Source organism: Lampris incognitus, chromosome 7 (genome assembly GCF_029633865.1).
Source record: "Lampris incognitus isolate fLamInc1 chromosome 7, fLamInc1.hap2, whole genome shotgun sequence".
Classification (NCBI taxonomy): Eukaryota; Metazoa; Chordata; class Actinopteri; order Lampriformes; family Lampridae; genus Lampris; species Lampris incognitus.
This window is the reverse complement of record NC_079217.1, coordinates 30,468,862-30,487,527: the sequence shown is the minus strand read 5'-3', so window position 1 is coordinate 30,487,527 and position 18,666 is coordinate 30,468,862. Positions and strand designations below refer to the sequence as shown.

Sequence of the window (18,666 nt, the reverse complement as noted above, 5' to 3'; positions counted from 1 at the left end):
CCCCCCCTCCAAAAAAAACCAAAACAAAACATAATCTTCCAAGCACTCTCAATATTATGCGAAAATAGTGCCAATTGCATAAAGGCTGGCAAACAAAATTCATTTGCCTGCCAGTTGATGACTTTTTAGATCGACTTTTGAACCGATTACGGCATATGTACCCAAATTGTTTTCATACAAGTTTGCATATTCTGAGGAAGTAAGTCATCTCATAGCTTTATTAAAGAGTCTATGTGACACTTAGAAAAAACATCTCCTTTCTTAATCTCAAAACATTAATTTGCACAATAAGATTTTTTTTTTGTAATCCCAAATCTGCGGAGCAGTAGTACTGAAATAGACTGGCATCTTAATGTGATGTCCTTGGTAGTGTGTTGAGTACTCTACTTGAGTTTGACTATTGAGCAACATGAACTGAATGATTAGTTATTTAAGAAATTTTAGTAATTTTGGTACTGTATTCTGGCTTGTAACAGTGATATAACCACAGACTATCATCTCAATCACATCAGTTGGTGGACCCCTAAAATGGGCCCATAGGTCGACCTTACACACAAGCAAAGGGCACAAGCATTGCTGAATAGCTTATATTACACTTAGGAGCCCATTTTGTTATTGCTCTTCAGGTTCGGGTGTACTCCATAATAATCATGTTTTCCTTGTCAGCATAACGAGCTGTTGAAAAAGTCTTCTTTCCAAGTGTTGCAAATGTTCAACCATCATAAAGATATACATCAACAACAAGTACTCCCCTTCTTCCCCCTTATACCAGAACCACTCATTCACTCACTCACACACACACACACAAACACACCAAATAACATTATGGACAAAAGCATGAACCTGCCTCTCTTTTCCTGTTGCATCTTGGCATGTTATGTATCTTGTCTTCCCTCTCGTCCTCCTCAGTATCGTTTTTCCCGTGCTATTTCCCTCACACAATAAACCCCTCCATCAGGTCCTCGTCCAATAAGCCTGCTAAAATACCCCCACTTTATCCCCCTGAAAGCTGCTACCGTACAGCTATCTGGATGTCCACTCATCCAGCTTGCTGCTTATTCCTCCGCCGCATGCTGTGTGCAGCATGTGGCATGCTGACGTTGACGGCCATCGCTGATGCCCATCATTGAACTTCAAGTGCTCTGGTGAAACACTTATGTGTATACGTCTATCTCTGTCACTCAAGCTCATTTGCTTTTATTCATTCGCGGGGTTGTGTGTGTGTTTGTGTATATCTCAGGAAGTTGTGGCTTTCAAACAGTTGGACAGTGACAGCACTTGAAACGGGCTTTTGATTTAGGCCAATGAGTCGCGTACATCTCCTGTATCCACCTGTACTTGGTATTTCTCACTTCTCTGTTTTGCCCCCCATTTATCTATCAACTCTGCAAGCTGTCATAATGATATGACAGACAGCCGGCATGGGCTTTCTCCCGAAAATAGATGACCGAGTCAGGAACTTCATTGCTGTTCAGGACACGTCGGCTGAGGCACAGCACTAAAACTGCTATATTGCCAGCTTACACACACACACACACACACACACACACACACACACACACACACACACACACACACACACACACACATCCAGCTTGTGAGAATGTTTTCCTCACCAGCCCTCACTCCTGGAGAACCAGTTTCGGTCGTTTTTCCTTTGGCCACTTCCAGGGAAGCTCCTCGGCCGAGTGTTGCCCAGTAATAACATAGCAGGTCCACATTCCGTGAAGCCAGGACCAGAGTGGACTTCCCAGACAATTACCGTGGCCGTCATCAACCGCCTCTCAGCCCACCTGAAGGTTTTAGGGAAACATGTATTAAAGTGTTTTGTGGGACAGAAGGCAGCTGTGTAACCCCCTGGGTTTATTCGGACCCCCACCCCGCTTTGGGAGGCGACAGACCGACTGTCTTGTTCATTGCGTGTCAACATGCCTCCATCTCATTTATGGATCTTTGATTATCCAATAAAACTAAATGATATCACTGAAATCCAATCAGTCTGACTTCACCGTTTTGTTCTTGCATTGAAGTGGCCAGAGCGGGGTTTATGGTCTGGTATGGCTTGGGACATTAGACGGGGGGCATATTAAATGGAAACCAAGAATTATCTATATAACTGTGTGAGGTGATGTAACTCCATTAAATTCTAGTGGTATTAAAATGAACCGGTGGCATCACATAGTATCTGAGGCTCTGCAAAAGACTAATGTGAGTTGTGACAGACAGCCCAATGGGCTGCTCTCTTACACGTCTCTGGAAATGATGGCTTAGAGCATGTGAAATTACCTGGCATAGCCATTATTGTCTGACTAAAAAAAAAAAAATCAAGTCCTTTAAGGGTGAGACAAGTAATTAAGCCTGTCAAGTTTTACTGCATTTCAGGTCTATTTCAAACTTCTGCTCTGGTTCCATTACATGGTCTCTCAACCGTTTAAACACAAACTCTCTCTTTTTTATTCGATATGCTATTGATAGTTCTAACCTCTGAGGGAAGCTGCGATGTCCTAAGTGCGCGTGTCTTTTGTGTGCATGTGTCTACACGTACGTGCACATGTTTTCACACTGTACATATGTGAAAATGTCGATTGCATTATCCCTGCGTAGGAAGTGGTTAGTAGAGCAGGGTCACAATGTGCCGGATCTGTAATTAAAGAGGAGCGATCAATCGAAATTGCTGACCGTGGTACTCATGCCAAATCCATTGTGTGGCCATGGCAAAGGACTAATTTAAAGCCATTAGAGAATGTCGAGTATGCAGACAGGCCAGTAATGTGATGGTTGGTTCGGGTTCAAGGACTAGACTTTGTATAGCAGGGACCACTGGCAGTAAAAGAAGGCGTGAAATTGGAAGATCTCAGCTGAACAGTAAGAGTTTGAAATATTAGTCATTTGTCCAGGTCTTTCGTCAATTAGAAATAAAGGAGGCTTGGGTACTGGTAAACCTCCCATACAGGAGATATATATGTGTGTGTGTGTGTGTCTTGGACTGGCATTCAGCTCAAGATCACCTATGATGAAAAAAAGAAGAAGAAAACCTTACATTTAACATCTTTGTCAGACTATTTTGCTTTCATACAAAATTATCAGGATCGTCTTTTTTTTTTTTTGGAAATCTGAATGTCCCTGTGTACGTCAGATTGGAGACCCCAAACAGTTGTCTATGCAACACAGAGAGAGAGCGCTGCACCTACGCCAACTCCATCAGAGAGCAATAACAGTTTCGGTCCAGCTGTCACCGCTGTCTTTGCATTTTCAGGCACCGCTGAAACTCTCAGACACATGGAAGAAATGAAGAAATGAAGGTGAGCTGCGTGGAGAAGGCAGCCGAGTGTATCTTACGCCTCTGTTTCTATTTGCAATCTTACCCTACTGCCCCCCCAGCACAGACTGCTGATGGACACAGTTTGAAGTTGTAGCGGTATCCGGTGTAGACAACCGCAGACTCCACCATGTATTGCAGGTTAAGCTTTTCCCTCAGCATTCACAGTGAGTGAATAAAGGTATGGCCCATTTAAAAACAGCCAATCAAAAGTATGTCAGGTTGAAAGTAAAGGGGTGGCATGGCTCAGGAGGTAGAGCGGGACATCTAGTAATCGAAAGGTCGCTGGTTTGATCCCTGGCTCCAACAGAGAGCATGTCGAAGTGTCCTTGAGCAAGACACTGAACCCCTAACTCCTGATGAGCAGGTTGGCACCTTGCATGGCAGCCGCCTCCATCAGTGTACGAATGTCAAGCCAAGTCAAGTCAGTTTTAGTATTTGTAGCCCAATATCACAATAGCCCAATATCACAAATTACAAATTTGCCTCAGTGGGCTTTACAGCAACACAACATCCTGTCCTTAGCCCCTCTTATCGGATAAGGGACAACCCTCTAAAAAAAACCCTTTAACAGGGAGAAAAAAGAGGACGAAACCTCAGGGAGAGCAATGGAGGAGGGATCTCTCTCCCAAGACGGACGACGTGCAATGGTTGTTGTGTTTACACAATTTACAGAACACAACAATTGAAAGAGGATAACAGAAGTATAATGGAATTATAAAATATATGAAGAATATGATGAGGAGGATGCCAAGCAGTGTCCAAATGCCACTGGGACAGCCCAGGACCCGAGCCATGCAACCAGCCATGTAAAAATAAGAAAAAAATCAGTCACACATCTTAGTGAGAGAATGATATAACATTAAAAGAGGATAACAAAATTATATGGATTTATAAAATATATAAGAAGAAAATGTGATGAGGGGGATGCCAAGCAGTGTCCAGGTCGTGTGTGCTGTGCGAATGTGTGTGTGAATGGGTGAATGTGAGGCATCCACTGTAAAGCACTTTGAGTGGTCGGTAGACTAGAAAAGCACTACATTATTGCAGTCCATTTACCATTTAAAGGATGTTGAAAAGGTCACAACTCTGCCAAAGTCTCCTGGTTGACTTGCCTCCTGGCTGTAGTAGGACCATTGAGAGACTTCAATGTGTGTTGGCATGTGGCGAAGATTAGGAGAGCGAGGCAGGTGTTATTTCTGGAAAAAGGTGTTGTCGCAGGTAAAGCAATAATATGATATGAAAACAATACCAGAAATACAAAATCCTCACTCAACACAGCTGACTGTTGCAAATTTGTATGTCAGTGCCGTTGTCAGTCACAAGCGGCTGCTGTCTCAGAGAGCTGCTCGACATGAAGCTTCACAAGCTGCTCGATCCAAAGATGTGTTGCTCTACTTATGTCTCGCACATTTAAATGGAATTAACCTTTCAGCCATACATACGTGAATCAGCTATGACGGCAAGACAATTAAACTAGACCTTTCGAATCAGCCATCGCCACTGGAACATCACCGAGTCACACCTTTTTCTCCATTTTATTTCTACTGACAATATGGGAAAGTTTTCGAGAGTGACTGATCATTACAGCTTTCACATCTCCCACTCTCATTTGCATACCGTACAGTAGTTCTATTCATAGGATGAGGATAAACTAATAAAATCTTTTTTGACCTTGTCTCCATTTGCAGATAAAAGACCACAAGGTGAACACATGCTTTTACCAACACTCTTTCTTACTTGCCTCAGCAAACTATCTTGTCTGATCTGCTAGTGCTGACCCAAGATTCCTCTGCCTCTCCAACCTTCTGCATTTTAATGAACACCACATGAAAGAGGATGGAGACAACTTAGCAGATAAAGTACTGCATTTCAAACTGAAGCTCTATCCTCTAATACTTGTTTTAGAGACAGAGAATGGGTATTGTCTTAAAAACACATTGCAGTTATTTACAAGGGCAAGCGACCTGGTATCATCTTACTCAGACTGAAAAATAGTGAAAAGTAGAGACTATGCAACATTTCCTGCTCTCCTGATGCTCTTACCCATTCACTGACACTGACGTCTATTGCATATATTAACTTGCAGCTATTTTCAGTGTTCATTTGGCAATGCATTTATGTAATGGAAAAGCGTAAGAGCTTAAGAAAAAAAAATCTCACCGTTTATACAGGATCTACATATTAGGAACAAAGTGACATTAAACCAGACACTGGGAGATTGTAGATGAGCTGTAAAGTGACAACAAATTTCAGTGAGTGATTGAATATCAGAGATAATTTGAATTTATTTTGTAATTGACTCATCCTAAGCTCTATCCACCCTTAATATTGCTTTATTGCAATCTATTGTTAATATTACTATTTGCCATTCTACCATTATTAAATAAAGTGATGCCCATTCCAATAAGCCAGTCCCCACAGATCACAATTGATCATTTCTGGGAGTCAGAATGCTCTTTTTAGAAAGCTGATAGTGATCCCTTCAGGTTGCTTTGGAAAAATACTTACAAGATGAATGAATATGGATATGTCAATGGCAATTCCTAGATAAAAACTAAGGCTATGTCACTCTACTTCAAACAATTATAAAAATCAGTATATGTGTATGTATGTATGTATTTATGTATGCATGTAAGTATGTATCCCTTGTTTTGTCCACACATTCTGTATACTGCCCTTAAGGGTCATTTATGACCCACCTTCATTCAACCTCTAAATTAAAGCAAATTAATTTAATTTTAAACCTCAAATCTATTTTTCATGAAGAAACAACCTGTGTCATTCATCACAAATTTTGTGACTATCTGTGTTTTCCCTCTTCACAGTGCAAAAAGACTGCATTTAATCAGTGGACACCACTCGTTTTTAATAAAACACACCTGTCATAATTGTTTTCTTTACTGAAGTAGAAGTTTATTATTATTATTAGTAGTAGTAGTAGTAGTATTATTAGCATTATTAGTATTATTATTGTTTAAAGTACTGTTTAGGTGTAAAAATTAACTTTTTAGCAAGAGATAGCACTTGTATAGCCTAAGAAAGTAGCAGAAATGTGCAGAAAGTAGTTTTTGTTTTAGGGTAAATCTTAGTATCCTAGTGGTGTACAGCTTTCATGGAAATATGAACAAAAACAATGTTTCCTCTTCTAATGGGGTCTGGGGTCAGTCTAGGAAAAATAATCAAATTTCAGTTTGAAAAAATACCATTTAGAGTCTTTTCTGTGCTGTTAAACATTGTTATGAGTCATTTTTTGACCCATAGACAACAGAAGGGGTATGTATGTAGTATGTATGTATCTGTCTATCTATCTAAGCAAGCAATAGTTTGTGTCTATTGACTCCTCCTATAACGCAAAAACTGTTAAATCTATTGTTCTTAGAGGTTTTAATCTAGTTCTACATTTGCTTAATTATTCAGAATTTGTTGATGATGAAAGTGGTAAAGGTCTTTATATAGTTTGTTTCATCGATGTCCTAGTCTGCATTTTATTGTGTACATTTTATACTAAATAGATTACACATTGTCATTGTCAGTGTCATTTGATTAAACGCTCTGCTCTGCACATTGCACACATTCAAATTCATGAAGAAATCCCTATGCAAAAAAAAAGAAAGAAAAAAAATCTGATTTTTACACACAGAACAACAATGAAAAAGTATGAACGCGAGAAAATAAATGACACAAAAACAATTACAAACCCATTGCACCACTGTGCTGCCCTGGTCCTGTGCAGACCAGCCATACAGAATGCCTTCACGACCAATACCTCCAACTAAGCACAATACGTTAAATGCTGCATTATTTTCACAAACTTATTTTTCTGAAAAAAAAACAAACTGTAATTTTACTTTAGTAAAAAACATGATGTTTTGAAATATGTTTTAATACTACTGACAATTCTCAGAGAGACATTTGTTACCAATTAATTATTCATGATTTTTTTAAAATATTCAGATTCAGGCTCACTCTGACTGTTTGCAATCTAAAACACACTTAAAAATTCATTATTACTCAATTGAGTGAAACGTGTAGGCAATATAGGCTTAACGACAAAGTGAGAAAGTATGACTGCACTTTTTAAAGCCAACCTTCTATGTAAATGCTTCGGGCTGCAAGTTCTCATTTATGTCTTTGTCGTATGAATCCTTTTTATACACAGCCTACAGTCATATGATGTGCAATACCATGTGCCGAACACCCTCTCTTTATTCGTCTCAGTGCTTGTTTGACTGCGTAGACCTCACCCTTACTAAACTTCCCTCCCATCAAAATGTTCTTGCCAGCAAATATGGCAGCTGCCTGGAGCCTTTGATTTCATCTTACTCAAGATCTGCACCGAAATGAGTGCAGAGGTCAATCAATAATTCACTGCAGTTTGATAAAAAGGCTGATCAGTAAATGGGCAAAACTGAACATGGAGTGTTTGTCATAGTTATGTGGTGTGGAAATGAAATGTGAACAGTACCCTCAGAAGCATGCACACCACCATTACATACCCCCTGATGGTACCGAGTCTTCTTACTTTTTTTTTTTTTTTTTGGTGTGTGTGTGTGTGTGTGTGTGTGTGTGGTGGTGGGAGGGGGGTGTCCAATTATTCCACAAAGCATGCAATGACAGGGATGGAATTGCTTTAATTGCTGCCATCTGTGGGCATGTGCACAGACAAATCGCATCTTCTTTAAATGAAAATGCAGCACTGTCTTGTATTTACGCTATTATTACACTTTGTCTTTCACATAGCTTTGCAAATTAATTCCTTAGCCAGATGTGATTGCCTCCTCCAAATGAGTGGCAATGAGTCACTTGGAGCCGCGTTTCATGAGAGAGCAAAGGAGCCCGCAAAGTAATTCACTTATTTTAGACGTTCCTCTTGTCATCATAACCGCTCTCTTTTTATGTGTGGTAATAATGTTGTGGAGAGTATGTCCCATGCAGTCAAACCTGAGCAAGTACAATCTGTAATTACCTTCTCTTTATCAAAGTCTGTTGTGCTACATGCCACTGTATTCCTGGGTCAATTATATCAATAAATGACAACTCATGTCTAATAGAGACTTACTTTTTCATAACAACAATACACTCAATTACAGCATTTTTTGTTTTTATGTATTGATATTAAGCACATCAATTTCTCTCTCTCTTTTTCTCCGTCTGTCTCACTCTCGCCTCATTTCTGACTCTCTGAATCCGTAGTCCCCCCTGAGGACCCTGTTATCAGCGGAGGGCCAGTGGTGAGTCTAAGGGCCGGTGACCCACTCAATCTGACCTGCCACGCCGACAACGCCAAGCCGGCAGCCTCCATTATCTGGATCCGCAATGGGGTGGTCCTCAATGGGGCCATGTACTCCAAGGTAAGCATAGAGGTGTGTGTCCAACATGGTTTGGAGAACTGCAGGGGATGGGAGACAGACTGGGATGGGTGGGGACTGATGGGATGACGGGAGATGTTGGCATCCATTACATTTCACCGACTAGAAAAAGTAAAAGAGAAAAAAAAAGGCTGATATAGTCAGAGTGCTTGATTTATTTCTCTGTGAAAAGTTACTTTGAAATTCCTTTCAGTCTTTTAAGAGTGGTGACTGTGCTCTGGTCAGCCATACGTCTCAATGTGAAAGACTGCTTTTGATTGGAATGTAATCTCCAGTGATCCAGGATTTCCTTGTTTTCTGTATTTGGTATTTCCAAAAGTAGTTTTCCCTTTGCCCAGAAAACACATTAACTCAGGAGGACTGTCACTGATTCTGCCCATTCTTGGTGCTATCTGTGTTTCTTGACTGATATCTCTTCCAATCCGAGAAAGTTGAATGACTTCATCTGGACACAACGTTTAGTGGGAGAAATGTTTTTCCCTCTAAACGTTGTGTCCAGATGAACTGATTTTCTTACCTGGATTATTGAGCATGCATCAAGATATCTTTCTTCCAACTTTTTATAACATCTAATATGTCACATCGCACACCAGGAGGCTATCTGCAAACTGTTTTTATTAGTCACAAAAATGAATCATAAATGACGGTCCATGTTCCTAACCAATTTACTTGGTACAGTGACACATATCAGTATGAGCGTGCTGACACAAGCCTGCTCTCACAGTCATCTGACCCCATTGTGACATTAGCCCCCCAAAGCTGATCATGCAATCAACACCAACACATTGCATTTCCATTTAAACTGGGGGACATAAAGCGACCAGGCACTTTAGAATACTAACACCTCCCACACGTTCCCTCACTCCCTGCACTGTCTCATCCCATTATAGGCTTTTTTTCAAAGAGCAGATAAATGCCATTGATTGAGCTGGGGTACAGCACCAGGACCATTTAAATAAAGCAGTTGTTAGAGGTGCCGCTTGCTAATGGTGGGCGGAGAGTGTGCTTCCTGCCCTCACATCTCCTCTGGAGGGAGGGATGATGTTGGGACATTCCGTACACTTCCTGGCTGATGGATGGCACGCATCTGCGCTTTCCTCAGCTACTTCCCTCTCTTCTCTTACTGTATCTTGATTGCCTACCATTAAAAGGCAATAGGCTCGATTAAAAAGATGACTTTTTTTTCTGGGGGTGGAGGAACATTGTGAAAGCATAATCAACTGCTCTGATGGTCTTCTCACACACCACAAATGAAGAGGGCTAATGTGAGCACATATGATGGAGGACTCACAGCAATTGGCTTTTCCTGATGGTGTCATACCTGAGGATAGCTCTGACTCACTCATAATTCTCAACAATGGCCCCACAATCCAATTCTTAACTGATCTATTAAAACAAAGAACAAAAAAACAGAGATTTAAGATGTATGAACATAACAATATCACTTCGATAATAGACGGTGATGATGATGATTGATGATTGAGGATGAGGTTTTAACAGCATTGGCGAGTCACTGAACTGATCTGACACACAGCAAGAATAACTCATTGGTATATCACAGCAGTAGTGACCTACAGTAGCTCTATGCAATCTGGGCAGGATTACCAGAATCAATGCTTTCTGCAATCTGAAAAACTGTTGTCAAAGTCTCCTCCTGTAAGACACAGCAACTGAACTGCTTCAGCTGGGCTGCTCGGCAGACAGCAGCACAGGTCACACGTTGCCTCCACAGGGACTGAAGTTGGATATTTTACAAATTTGCAGTTTTGGATTGTAATGCCTAATTCAGTAATGGTAATTTATTACAAACTCATTTCTATTTCAATCTCTGTAATAACATTTCACTCACCATAAACATAAACTGTAAAAAAAAAATAAAAAAATCCATTCATCCATTATCCAAGCCGCTTATCCTAATTGGGGTCGCAGGATGCTGGAGCCTATCCCAGCAGTCATTGGGCGGCAGGCGGAGACCCACCCTGGCTAGGCCATCACAGGGCCGACACACACACAGACACACATGCACACACACACACACACACACACACACACAGGGACAATTTAGTACAGCCAATTCACCTGACCTACATGTCTTTGGACTGTGGGAGGAAACCAGAGCACCCGAAGGAAACCCATCTAGGCATGTGGAGAACGTGTAAACTCCACACAGAGGATGACCCCCAAGGGTGAACTACCCCAGGGTTTGGGTTTGAACCCAGGACCTTCTTACTGTGAGGTGACCGCGCTAACCATTGTGTCACCATGCCACCAAAATAAATAAATATAAATAAATAAATATATATATATATATATATATACATACATATATATATATAAAATTAACTAAATAATATGTGAAGTCCCAAAATAGAGATTAAGAAAAATGACAGATAATGTTTTGTTTCCTGTATGACAATCTTTCCAGCCTTATGGAGAGTTTGAGCAAAAGAATTGGTGGTTTGAGAACTGCAATCTGGATTAAGAGGGGGCGGAGGGACACCAGTGACAGGTAGTTAAAAGTAACATTTGGAGTAAGTAGTAAGTTACTTTTTTTTTTAAGAAATGAGCCCAGCACTACATTTATGATTTGATACTTTTATTATTATTATTATTATTATTATTATTATTATACAAATTTCCTTTAACTTAATGCCATAATACAACATAATAACTGGGCCCATTCCTTGGGCCTAGGGTTAGAATGAGGTACAAGTCTATTTGATGGATAGTTATTATTATTATTATTAGTAGTAGTAGTAGTAGTAGTATTGCTATTATTATTATTATTACTACTACTACTACTACAAGTTGTTATTTCCACCATCAAATATTACTTATTGTATGCACGCTCAGGAGTTGTATTAGTATTCAAGTAAAAATATTAATTAAAGATGTTTTCTGTCCCCCATCTTTAAAGGAGCTCTATCTGCTTGCAGGGGTATATTACAACATTATCAGCATAGTGGCAGCATCAAAAAGCATTCAAATGCAACACACATCAAAACAATAAATTATCTGCTTTTGATTCATACACAAATTCTTTGTATTTCCACTATTTATTTATTTTTTACTTCCCAATCCCAGACAGATTTTCAAAGCACTTGCTCTATCTGCCTATCATTCCACACCCTCCCCCCCTTCTGACCTTCATCTCAGCAAAGTCTTCTGGATAAATTAGTGCAATGCTGCATTAATATTAATCCTCGCCAAGTGATGAAGGTAACAAAAATTATCTTCTGAATGTAACCAAGTATGCATATTAGATTTTATTTAATTTTTGGCAAGACAGGTGTAGCCTCCCCAGGATATGAGTAGGAATTTAATAGTATTTTCAGCACCAACATCTTTTATTGTGACTGTTTTAAAGTTTTTGTCAAGGCAGTCAACCTTGTAGTTACTGTGCATGAAAAGATTTTTTGAAACCATCTCATTTACAGGTGAGTAGTTGAGTCAAGCTGATCAAAAGGGACCTTTGTAGTTGACTGACAAAAACCCCAAAATTGGCACAGAAAAGACATTACATTTGCAGCAGCAGCAGCCAGCAAAAGTCTGAGGCAATTTATCACAATGTTAAGTGAAATCTCTATTCATTAATTCCTTTGGAAACAGAATTTTTGAAGTCTTCATTTAGAAATGGCTGACTGAAAGTCAGCCGGTGACACGTTTGATACTTGGACATAACAAAGGCTTGAACAGCAGGAGGAACAGCAGAATATTCACGTTTTATAAATCATTTGGTTTTATTGTCGTGAATTCATAGTCAAAGGCTTCTCTTCTCCGTGGAATATTCTTTCTCGCTAACTTAACCAAGGCTTCTCCTGCACGCCTGTCTGGGTTTGACAGGTCAGTTTCTCCAGTTTTTTTTGTTTTTTTTTTACTTTATATTGTGATTAGAGGGATTTACTGTAATCTTAAGGCTCTACACATTTGAAAAAAAAAATAGGCAAAAGATATTTCAGATAATTTTCCATCTGAAAGCCAGTAAAACCTTGATTGTTTTCCTTGGTCAACTGTATAAATATGCATAAAGATTTAAAGAGAATCCTGAGACTGTCGGATCCAGCACCATGATAAAGTCTTATGTCACAGTGTTAAGGGGGAACAATCCCAAACACAAGACAATCCACTTTAATACTTAACCACATTGATTAAAAACGCCTGCAGCTATTCTCTGATAAGGCAAGATCCCCCTCACTACCATGGCTCATAGACTGACAACTCAGTTACACTTTAATAACCCCATCTGCAAATGAAGTTCAGATGACTCAAATTTACATCACAAAGTTCAAATGTATAAACTATCACGAACACTTAAGACGATTTTTTTTCATTAATGCGCAATTACAATAATGAAATAATTATTCTGCAAAACAAATGTATGTAATTATATGTAAGTGATTATATGTATGTAATTACATGTTTAAATAATATATTGGGCATGGCTCATGTTTAAATTAAACACAATACTGTTGGGTCTGCTTTTGATTTTCAAACTCTAATTTTCAAAGCAAAGTACTGTGGAGACAATGTGGATTATTCTTGTACGACCTCCCAAGTCCAGACCAAGTCATTAGGCAGAGCAAGTCCAAGTCAGGTTGCTAGTCCAAGTCAAGACCAATGGGGCCAGAACCTGTGTAAAGACTGACACCAGTCCAATTAAACACCATGACTGTAACTGTTGCGGTCTACCATGGTAGTAAATACTTAGATTAATAATGATAAAAATCACAGGTCACAATGTGACCTTTGCACACCAAAAAATTTTTTTTCCACATACAGTGCATCCCCTTCACTTTACCCACATTTTGTTATGTTACAGCCTTATTCCGAAATGGATTAAATTCCTTTTTTTTCTCATCAATCTACATACAATACCCCATAATGACAAAGCGAAAAAGGTTTTGTAGAAATTTTTGCAAATGTATTAAAAAAAAAAAACTGAAATATTGCATGTACGTAAAGTGGCGGGTAACTGAGCTCAAATCTGTGTGGGATACCCATACCCCAGGAAAGCACATCAGTAACCACCCAGCCAATTCTGTATGATTAAAAATGTTGCGAAGTATATAAAACAAAGCTTCAAAAACGTGTAAAAATCTGCAACGTCCACTGGTTTCAGACTCTGGGGGCGTGGCACCGAAAGGAAGACGGCGACGTCGCCAAGGAAGCCAATCAAAAAAATCAAGAAAGGAAAACAGGAAAAATACCCAAAAACGGTCTAACTCCGCAAATCAGTTCTATACATGGTTCAACACATCAACTGCAATACATCTCCCACATTTATAAAGTATTTTGAAGCAAATCTATCAATTTGGTTACCCTGCTCTTTAAGTATTTACAGCCTTTACTCAGTACTTGGTTGAGGCACCCTTGGCAGCAATTACAGCCTCAAGTCTTCTTGGGTATGAAGCTACAAGCTTGGCACACCTATATTTGGGGTATTTCTCCCATTCTTCTCCGCAGATCCTCTCGAGCTCTGTAAGGTTAGATGGGGAGCGTCGTTGCACAGCTATTTCCAGAGATGTTCAATGGGGTTCAAGTCTGGGCTCTGGCTGGGCCAATCAAGGACATTCACAGACATGTCCCGAAGCCACTCCTTTGTTGTCTTGGCTGTGTGCTTAGGGTCGTTGTCGTGTTGAAAGGTAAACCTTCGCCCCAGTCTGAGGTCCTGAGTGCTCTGGAGCAGGTTTTCATGAAGGATCTCTCTGTACTTTGCTCCATTCATCTTTCTCTCGATCCTGACTAGTCTCCCAGTTCCTGCCGCTGAAAAACATCCCCACAGCATGATGCTGCCACCACCATACTTCACTGTAGGGATGGCATTAGCAAGGTGATGAGAGGTGCCTGGTTTCCTCCAGACGTGACGTTTGGCATTCAGGCCAAAGAGTTCAATCTTGGTTTCATCAGACCAGAGAATCTTGTTTCTCATGGTCTGAGAGTCCTTTAGGTGCTTTCTGGCAAACTCCAAGCAGGCTGTCATGTGCCTTTTACTGAGCAGAGGCTTCCATCTGGCCACTCTACCTTAAAGGCCTGATTGGTGGAGTGCTGCAGAGATGGTTGTCCTTCTGGAAGGTTCTCCCATCTCCACAGAGGAACGCTGGAGCTCTGTCAGAGTGACCATCGGGTTCTTGGTCACCTCCCTGACCAAGGCCCTTCTCCCCCGATTGCTCAGTTTGGCTGGGTGGCCAGCTCTAGGAAGAGTCCTGGTGGATCCAAACTTCTTCCATTTATGAATGATGGAGACCACTGTGCTCTTCGGGACCTTCAAAGCTGTAGAATTTTTTTTGTACCCATACCCTTCCCCAGATATGTGCCTCGATACAATCCTGTCTCAGAGGTCCACACACAATTCCTTTGACTTCATGACTTGGTTTCTGCTCTGACTTGCACTGTCAACAGTGGGACCTTATATGGACAGGTGTGTGCCTTTCCAAATCATGTCCAATCAATTGAATTTACTACAGCTCGACCCCAATCAAGATGTAGAAACATCTCAAGGATGATCAGTGGAAACAGGATGAACCTGAGCTCAATTTTGAGTGTCATAGCAAAAGGTGTGAATACTTATGTACATTGCAATATTTCAGTTTTTTTATTCTTAATAAATTTGCAAAAATGTCTACAAAACCTTTTTCACTTTGTCATTATGGGGTATTGTGTGTAGATTGATGAGGAAAAAAGGAATTTAATCAATTCTGGAATAAGGCTGTAACATAACAAATGTGGGGAAAGTGAAGGGGTGTGAATACTTTACAGATGCACTGCATATAGTATCGCTGCTCAAAGGTCAAAGTGAGTTTAGACCATTTCAGGAACCAGTGCAGAAGTCACCACCTAGGGCATCAATGTCTTGTTACCATACAGGCAACATAGTTACACCACTTTAATAATGCAAACGGAGAAGCGAGAGAGTAATCACCAACTCAGAAGTGCCCAGGTGCTTTTTGCTTTTCCCCAACACAATGACACTGAGCCCCCCGCCCCCAATACACACACACACACACACACACACACACACACATTAATTTCGGGCATATCTAAGGGGGTATTACTGTATCTTGGGGTCTCAGCCTCTCCTAGCCCACCCCATAACTCAAACCCTTGTTTTTCGGTGGGCTCTACCCTTGTCTCAACATCGTCACTCTTCCACTTTTTTCAAAATTGCTTTTCTTGCTATTCTTTTTTTAATATAGTCAAAAGTATTCTCCTCACATGCTCCAGGCAGCGATATGAAAAATTATCAATTTGTAATGTGGCTCAGAGTTGGATTTAATGCTTCAGCCAGCCACGCTCCTTTCTAAGATTAATGACATCAGACAGGTCCAGAGCAACGAGGGAAACAATCCTGATTGTGTCAGAAAGGATATTACATTGACACATCCCACATCTGACAGCTAATGTGTTCTGCTTTAGAGGTGAGCGCTAACGCTTCAGCGGCACGACTCTGAATCCCATCATACGGCTCTAAACATACAGAGGCACTCCATAGAAACATGTATGCTAACTTGAAATATGAAAAATGGTATGTTGGTGTTATTATTCTGATATTATATTCTAATAAGAATATTATATATTATAAATATAATATTATATTATAATACTGGGTGGCACGGTGGTGCAGTGGTTAGCGCAGTCGCCTCACAGCAAGAAGGTCCTTGGTTCACGCCCTGGGGTAGTCCAACCTTGGGGGTCGTCCCGAGCCGTCCTCTGTGTGGAGTTTGCATGTTCTCCCCGTGTCTGCGTGGGTTCCCTCCAGGTGCTCTGGTTACCTCCCACAGTCCAAAGACATGTAGGTCAGGTGAATCAGCCATACTAAATTGTCCCTAGGTGTGAATATGTATGTGTGTGTATGTGTATATATGTGTGTCGGCCCTGTGATGGACTGGCGGCCTGTCCAGGGTGTCTCCCCACCTGCCGCCCAATGACTGCTAGAATAAGCTCCAGCAACCCAGCGACCAGGATAAGCGGTTTGAATAATGAATGAATGAAAATTATAACTGTTATTTTATTACTAGTCTTATGCAATTACATGAAATGAAATGACAAATAAAGTGTTCCTGATTCCTGATTATGAGATTTCCTATTAAAGAGATCCTTGAGTAGGAAAAGAATGAGGTAAAAAGACAAGGTCGGGATGTCTTGGCATGCCAATAATGACAGATTTGTTAACGCATCAATAATAACATTCAAAGAGTGGAAGTAAATTATGACATTACGATACATACTAAAAAAAAAAAAAAATTGAAAAGACAGGATAGTTACTCTTAGTTTTTACTTTGTTAAACAGCTGCAATTTGAAAAGAAGTTATTATGAAGTAGTGGTTATGATGACTAAAATATATGCTAGTTCTTATGCAATATAAGAACTTTGGTTGTTATATTGTAAGGTTAGTATCTAAGCTCTGGATATAGATATATATCCGTTTCCATTTCTTCCTGTCCTCTGCATCTCCCTCTGTCACACCAGCCACCTGCATGTCTTCCCTCACCACATCCATAAACCTCCTCTCTGGCCTTCCTCTTTTCCTCTTCCCTGGCAGCTACATATTCAGCATCCTTCTTCCAATATACCCTGCATCTCTCCTCCACACATGTCCAAGCCGTCTCAATCTTGCCTCTCTTGCTTTGTCTCTAAACCATCCAACTTGAGTGGTCACTCTAATATAATCATTCCTAATCCTGTCCTTCTTCATCACTCCCAATGAAAATCTTAGCATCTTCAACTCTGCCACCTCCAGCTCTGCCTCCTGTCTTTTCGTCAATGCCACTGTCTCCAAACCATATAACATAGCTGGTCTCACAACCATCTTGTAAACTTTCCCTTTAACTCTTGCTTGTACTCTTCTGTCACAAATCACTCCTAACACTCTTCTCCACCAACTCCACCCTGCCTGCACTCTCTTATTCTCCTCTCTTGCGCACTCCCCATTACTTTGAACAGTTGACCCAAAGTATTTAAACTCATATGCCTTCTTCGCCTCTACTCCTTGCATCCTCACCATTCAACTGTCCTCCCTCTCATTCAGACATAGGTATTCTGTCTTGCTTCTACTGGCTTTCATTCCTCTTCTCTCCAGTGCATACCTCCACCTCTACAGGCTCTCCTCAACCTGCACCCTACTTTGGCTACAGATCACCATGTCATCCGTAAAAATCATAGTCCACGCAGACTCCTTCCTGATCTCGTCTGTCAACCTGTCCATCACCATTGCAAACAAGAAAGGGCTCAGAGCCGATCCTTGATGTAATCCCACCTCCACCTTGAACCCATCTGTCATTCCAGCTGCACACCTCACCATTGTCACTCTTCCCTCATATATATCCTGCACCACTCCTACATACTTCTCTGCAATTCCTGACTTCCTCAAACGATACCACACCTCCTCTCTCAGTGCCATGTCATATGCTTTCTCTAGATCCACAAAGTCTTCCTTCCTCTGTTCTGATGACACACCAAGGACCTTCCTAGCTGTCTCCCTCACTATTTCTGCAGTGGTTGCCCAGCCATCTGGCAACTCTTCACTACCACCCAGTGCCTGTCTTAACTCCTGCCTGAACTCCACACAACAGTCTTCCTTCTTCAACTTCCACCATTTAATCTTTGGCTGTGTCTTCACTCGCTTCCTCTTCTTGGTCTCCAAAGTCATCCTACAGACCACCATCCGATGCTGCCTAGTTACGTTCTCCCCTGTCACCACCTTGCAGTCTCCAATCCCTTTCAGATCACGCCTTCTACCTAAGATATAGTCCACCTGTGTGCACTTTCCTCCCTCTTCTATGTCACCCTGTCTTCCTCCCTCTTGTTGAAATATGTATTCACCACAGCCATTTCCATCCTTTTCGCAAAAATTCATCACCATCTGTCCTTCCACATTTCTCTCCTTGACACCATACCTACCCATCACCTCCTCATCACTTCTGTTCCCTTCACCAACATGCCCATTGAAGTCCACTGCAATCACCACTCTCTCCTCC

The 18,666-nt window shown here is 40.8% G+C and overlaps 1 protein-coding gene across 1 annotated transcript in view; it reads left to right on the top strand.

Annotated features, from left to right (window-relative positions):
• kirrel3b (kirre like nephrin family adhesion molecule 3b) overlaps positions 1 to 18,666 on the top strand; it is a 137,357-nt gene that overhangs the window by 57,367 nt on the left and 61,324 nt on the right. The window contains exon 4 of the mRNA XM_056282841.1: positions 8,516 to 8,673. Within this exon, the coding sequence (XP_056138816.1) occupies positions 8,516 to 8,673 (158 nt within the window). The remainder of the gene's footprint in view (positions 1 to 8,515; positions 8,674 to 18,666) is intronic.